The sequence below is a fragment of the Hevea brasiliensis genome, chromosome 1 (assembly GCF_030052815.1).
Source record: "Hevea brasiliensis isolate MT/VB/25A 57/8 chromosome 1, ASM3005281v1, whole genome shotgun sequence".
Lineage (NCBI taxonomy): Eukaryota > Viridiplantae > Streptophyta > Magnoliopsida > Malpighiales > Euphorbiaceae > Hevea > Hevea brasiliensis.
This window is the reverse complement of record NC_079493.1, coordinates 12151872-12159113: the sequence shown is the minus strand read 5'-3', so window position 1 is coordinate 12159113 and position 7242 is coordinate 12151872. Positions and strand designations below refer to the sequence as shown.

Here is a 7242-nt window from a genome sequence, read left to right as displayed (position 1 = left end):
ATATTACCATTGGAGACATGTGTGGGGCTATCATGAACAGATTCTTCCACTGAAAAAGAGGGAGAAGAGGGCTCTCCATCGTAACAATTTGGTGGGTTTGTGCTACAATTTGAAAAAATCTCACAACAGAGGTCCTCCATGACTAATATATGAATTTCGACATTATCAACATCTACCCCAATAACTTTATAGATAAACTGAAAGCTGCTAGAAGAGATAAGGATTCGAGCATACTCTTAGAAGTACATTTATCAAGGGAAATGAACTTGCCAAAAAAAGAAGCTAGCCATATAAAGAACTCTAGATCTAGAGGTCAAGAGGAATGTTATGATATCTTAACCAAACATATCTCTTAGTAGGAGTAAATTTAGCTTCCCAAGGGACCGAAGAAGAGAACCATTATGACAACCACTCATTCTCCTTTTTAATAAATGACTGCATTTCCTCTTTATTGTAGAAGGTGAGAAGAATTGCAGAGCCACCAAAGGGTGTGGAAGAAATGGATAACACACCTTTAGTCTGAAAAATAATTTGAATGGAGAAAGCCAAGTTGGGTGATGAAGAATTCCAATAACACTTAGGTTAAGCCACTCTTTGTTGATGTTAGAATATTTAAATTCACCCCTAGAGATATATGTCTTACTTGGAGGGCTAGAGCAAATATCGAAGCCATCATGGTTATTACCATCCCTAACATTCTTTCCCTCATCTGCTTGTTGTTTGTCTGCAATCCTTGTTTTGCCATAACTTCCATTCTGTTTCTTGTTATCATGACTAAAGCTTTGTTTGTGAGAGGAGCATTCCTAGAACCTGAACCTTGGTTCGTAAAATGAGCAAGTGATGCTCTGAGCTTATAGATTCCAATCCAGGAGCTATTCAAATACTGCAGGAAACCCTTTATGCAAGAAGAGTCTTTCAACCTGATGAATCCAAATCTTCCACCATAACATCTTGTGAGCTTCCGCGAGATAAAGACATTTAGTATTGGCCATGACCTGGAGAAAAGCTTCACAAAAGAACTAGAATCCCAATTCTAAGGAAAAATTTCAAAATAGATGAATTGTGGGGAGGGTTTGGGAGGCAGAGGCAGAAAGGGTGAAGAAAGCTTTGCTTCATTTTTAATTTTTATCTTCAATAAGATATCAAAATAGGTGAATAGAATATGTATAATCTTATACAAATACTAAAGATGATAACTATATTATTTTTATCAGTGTATAAATAGAATACAATTCAAAGTAGGAAAGTATATTACTTATCGTCACCAATTTGGAAATCTTAATGAATAAACATACTCCAATTTCAATAAATAAAATAAAAATAATTAATATATTAAGAAAATTAGCAATGGGTCATTGCTAAATTAGCAAAGAACACTCTTTCCCTGCTACATTATCAATAATAATAAAAAATTAATATTTAAGGAAATTAGCAACCAAGATTTTTTTTGGCTAAAATAACAACAATGTTATATTCGTTGCTAAAATTTTAATAAATAAAATGTAAAATAATAATTATTTTTAAGGATGCAGCTTCTCTACTCATTAATAACTGAATTATTTTCTGTTGCTAAATTTCAATTGAATATATTTCCTTTGCAAAATGTCATTATGAAATCCACAGCTAATTTTTAAGTATTTTTATTATTGATCCCAATTTTAAGGGTTATTTTATCTTTATCTCTTAACTTTAATACGTTACAAAAAATTTCTAAACCTTAATTTTATCCCAAAAAGTTCTCATGACCCACAAAACAGGTTTGCAGTAAAATAAATTGAAATTACCATTCTGCCCTGCAATTCCCAAAAGGAAATCATTATTTGACCCTCTGCATTTTCTTTCTTCCTTTCTCTCACATTATTAAGTTCTCATGGTCAAATTACTTAATAATAATTTATTAGTAAAATTATTTTTTATTAAAATTTTATTCGTTGATTTTATCAATAAATTTTTTTATTAATTTATACTTTTTTATTAGTAATTTATTATAATTATTTTAAATTTTATTAAATTTTAATTAATTTAGAAATAAATTTAATACAACTAAATATTAAAATTCGTTAAAAACTAATTTTAAAATCATTAGTTGGTTTAAAAATCAAATAAAGAAAATTATTTTAAAACAATTTTTTAAGGAAAATTAATGTTTGATCTAAAAATTTATTTATTTAAAATTTTTTAAAAATTCAAATTTAAATTAAAATTTAATAAAAATAAATTAATAAGAAAATAGAAAATTATAAAATCATAAATAATTTTATTAAAAAATTTAATAAATAAAAATATTGTTAAAAATAAATAATTTATTAATAAATATTAAATACCAAAAACTATATTAGTTGAAGAAAAATAAAAACAATACAATTAAAAAAGTAAAATAAGAATAAAAATTCACATTATTTCTTATAAATAACGTGCATATATACTGACTTTTTTTTCTCAGTCTTTCTCTCCTACAATATTTTCATTATTCACTCAATCATATGCTTCCATACACCCTTGATGATAATTGATAGATACAAAAACCATAAACATTGTATAACAGTACAGAAAAAAAAAAGAAATGAAAATTCAATAATTTATTATTATTTGGTCCGAAAACTAAATAAATAAAATTTATTTTAAAATTAATTTTCGTTGAATGGTTTGCATTTTGATCTAAAATTTATTTATTTTTAATTTTGTAAAGCTAAAATTTAAATTATTTAAAATAATAAATTAATTAAAAAATAAATAATTTTATTAATAAATTTAACATATAAATTTTTATTAAAAATAAAAATAAATTTAATAGCATCTAGCACTGGAATTGGTTTGATGGTGACTTAAAATCAAATTCATATTGGTCATGAGATTTTAAAATTTTACTATTATTTGTGTTTCTCAATCAATAATAAAATAATGAACTTTTTTATTATAAATTATAATTTTAAATCGTAAAATACTAAATTAATATTAAAAATATCGAATATTTATTATAAGAATAAGATAATATGCATATGTTGCTTGATAGTATTATATTTCCAAAAATGAAAGATTAAGAGAATCGAAATTAAATATTATACTTAATTAATTTCGTATATGAGAATTCTGCGAATAATGGGAAGGGGAAAAAAGTTGAAAATGTTGCTTATTTTTAAGAAATTCTTTTTTTGAAATGTCAGCAAATAAATTTGATTTGAACCTAAGTCTTGAAACACTTAGAATTAATATTACAACCAATAGAGCTAATTTAAAAATTACATATTTTATTATTATTATTATTATTATTATTATTATTATTATTATTATTATTATTATTTCAGAATAATTAGTTTATTGCATAATTTTCTTATAGAATCATTTTATATCAATTAAATTATTAAATTACATAATTTTCTGATATTATACAATATTAAGAATTTTGAATTTAAAACTTAACAAAATATGTTTAAAATAATTTATGAAAATATGTATATTTTTTAATATAATTTAATGAATGTTGTAATTTTAATTTTTTTTTAAATTAATTAATTAAATTTATTTATTTATATTAATAGGTGTAATATTTATTTTTTTTATAATTTACAAATTTGGTCTTTAAACTGAATAAGATCCGCATTGGGTCTGATATCTATGCTTGGCACCATGTTTATCAAAGAAAATTTGCACTTGAAACAAAGATCATCTGTTACAATAAGTCAATAACAAGAAAGATAAACAAAAACAGAAGTCCACAATTGTTACAATGGTGAAATATGAACCCTCCATTTTATAGAATCTATGTGATGTATACCTGTAATCACTTATAGGAAAGATGATCCAAAAATAACTACTTTGCCTTTTCCAGAAAAAACTACTTTCTTTCTCCACCAAAACTAGAGGAAGAGAATTCAGGTTGACTCATTCTTCTTCCTTTCTCTTCCAATTTATAATCTTACCATATCAAACTCTAAAATGGTTTCCCTTCTCTGTGATTCCCCATTCCTCCATCTTTTGCTGCCGCGTTCCTTTTCGAACGCGGCAAAACTATTGCCGCCGCCGCACCACAACCATCACAGCTACCACCCAAAGAAATGAAGGCAAAGGTAGGAATGGAGGTTTCCTGGCATTTGAGGATGCTACTATTCATATCATTTGCATCTTCTTTCTTAAATGTTAGCTATGCTCAAACGAACAACGACTATGACACTCCTGCTGCCCCGCCACCCGGCCTGAGCAACTGCAATGGGGTGTTTCTGACCTATTCTTTCACTTCTCGAGATAAAGAGTATCCACACATAAAGAATGCAACAGCTCAGGCATGGGCGTTCAAGTCTTCGGCAACCATAGTCAATACTGGAGAATATGAAGTCAAGGCATGGCAAATGTTTGTAGGCTTTCAACATAAAGAAACTTTGGTTTCAGCCACTGGTGCAACCATTGTGGATTCCGATGATTTCCCTGTGGATGCTAGCAATGGGACAACCTTTGCTGGAGGTTCACAGGCTGACTTAAAAACCTCAATTGAGACTGCTGGAGATTTCACCCAGATTTCTGCACAAATAGATATCACCGGCACTCAATTTGGGGTGAAACCACCGGGGGTGCCAATGCCGTCAATCATTAAGCTAGTTAACAATGGTTACAAGTGTCCCAAAGCAACTATGAGAGGTAGTTATAATTACTAGCTAGTTTTATTCTTTTTAACACATACATAAATCCATGACCATGCATGATTATCAAATTAATCATTGTTCAACTAAAGTAGCTTTCAAATGAACCAAAAAAGCTGTAAAATCTTGAACTTATTTCCAGCCAAATATTGAACCAAAAAAATTAATCACGGTGCCTATAATTTGCATGTTACGTGGAATTGGGAAATTCTTATAATACCCAGTCCCAAGACACAAATATATGAAACTCTCATATTTATTAGGTAAATCTCATTATACATATTATATATATTAGGTCTATGTAGACCAACTTAGATAAAAGAAAAAAGTTTTACATACAACAAAGGAGTATATTAAATCTATAATTTAAGATTTGTAAGAAAATGTGTTTATTCTAAGTATTTTTTTTTTTTTTTTTTTTAGTTCTTGAAACTTGCTAGTACAACAAGAAAGATAGTTTTCTTCCTTGAAAATGTCTTTATTTCCATTTTTTCAAAACTAGGAAGGTTAACTTATGGCTGCCGTAAAAACTCATATGTGACAAAAAATAAAAAAAATAATTAATTAAAGGACTTCAATATGGGTTTTTGCTTAAATTTAAAAATGCACCCATCACAGACTAAACCTGCAAATGCTTGAAGGAAATAATTAAGTAAAACTAGATCTTTAAAATTTATTTTGAATTTTAGGTAAAACTTATATGCAAGTATGTTGCAAGAAGGATCCCAAGTTCAAGCCAAAACCCAAAAAAGCAGTCAAGTACTTGCCTCGTCAATACGGTGATCTAGAGTTCACTTATGATGTGCTTCACGCTTATGGGAACAACTATCTTGCCCAAGTCACCATGGTCAATAACCATCCATTAGGACGCCTTGATCATTGGAACTTAACCTGGGATTGGAAGAACGATGAGTTCATTTACTCCATGAGAGGAGCCTTTGTTCGAAAGAGAGACTATGCTCGATGTGTTTATGGCCCCGCCGGAGAATATTACCAAGATTTCGATTTCTCCAACGTTGTGACTTGTGATAAAAGCCCAATCATCTCCGATCTTCCTCCAGCTATGAAAAATGACTCAAAACTTGGGAAGTTGCCATATTGTTGTAAAAATGGTACCCTTTTGCCTACTTTGATGGATGAAGACAAAGCTAGAAGCATATTCCAATTGCAAGTATATAAGTTGCCTCCTAACCTGAACAGAACCGCTCTTGAACCACCCCATAAATGGAGGATTGATGGGGTTCTAAATCCTCAATATAAGTGCAGTAGTCCTATTAGGGTAGATCCTACAGAATTTCCTGATCCAAGTGGGCTTCAAGGTACAAGCACTGCTATTGCTAGTTGGCAAATAGTCTGCAATATTAGCCGTCCCAAGGAGAAAGAGTCAAGATGTTGTGTTTCTTTCTCTGCATATTATAATGAATCTGTCATCCCTTGCAATACCTGTGCTTGTGGCTGCGAAGGTGATACAGGTTGCAGCCAAAAGGCAGGTGCAATGCTTCTTCCAGCAGAGGCTCTCCTTATACCTTTTGAGAATAGGACACAAAAGGCAATAGCATGGGCTAAACTCAAGCACTTGAAAGTTCCAAATCCAAGACCTTGCCCTGATAATTGTCCAGTGAGCATAAATTGGCACTTAAACACCGATTACAAGACCGGATGGACTGCCAGAATTACACTTTTCAACTGGGACAATGCTCCTTTTGAAGATTGGTTCGCAGCAATCCAAATGGGAAAGGCATATCCTGGCTATGAAAATGTATACTCCTTTAATGGGACTAAGCTTGATAAGCTCAACAAGACAATCTTCCTTCAAGGCTTACTAGGTTTGAATTACTTGATGGGAGAGGTGAATGGGACTAGAGGAGGTCCAAGGGTTCCCGGAAAGCAACAATCAGTGATTTCATTCACCAAAAAGCAAACTCCTGGGATTAATGTACCTGGAGGTGATGGTTTCCCTAAGAGGGTGTTCTTTAATGGAGAAGAGTGTGCATTGCCCACAACAATTCCTATAAAGAGTGGAGGCCATAAATATCGTATTAACTTGTTCACAATTGTATTCACTACAATCTTGACTTTGATAATGATGACAGGTTGCATTTATTGATCATTATTTGATGAACTCTGCTTATCGTATTATAGGAAATTAGTTTGGGTAAAAGCTATATGTGTATGTGTGCTTCTTGGATTCATTTAAATGTAAATGTTTTAGCACCCTATAATGATTAGATGGAAAAAATTTACCTAGCTCAGTCAATTATAGAATCAAGATACAAATATATAAATTTTACTTATTTTATAAATAGATCTCACCATATATATTATATTTTGGATGCACGATATATTAGGCATAAACCAAAATTTCTCACGATTATATATATATATATATATATATATATATGGCCAAATAATATCAAAAATCTAAATTTTTGTGACTTTCCATGTTTTAATCAAATTCTTTCAATTTTAAATTAATTATTCAGATTTTCAAAATTGAGTGAAACTTTATCCAAATTTGAAATTAAAAGTGGGGAAGTATGCCTAAACTGAGATGACAAGTGACCTTTTTTCAATTATATTTATGTGAGTCCAACTTGATGCGTGGTAT

General features: G+C 30.1%; 1 protein-coding gene across 1 annotated transcript; it reads left to right on the top strand.

Moving 5' to 3' along the window:
• Positions 1–4073: 4073 nt before the first annotated feature.
• Positions 4074–6841, top strand: LOC131183010 (COBRA-like protein 10). Its single transcript, XM_058152651.1, has 2 exons — positions 4074–4632; positions 5324–6841. Exons 1-2 carry the CDS (start codon positions 4074–4076, stop codon positions 6739–6741), a joined length of 1977 nt encoding a protein of 658 aa, XP_058008634.1. The 3' UTR covers positions 6742–6841.
• The last annotated feature ends 401 nt before the right edge of the window (positions 6842–7242 follow it).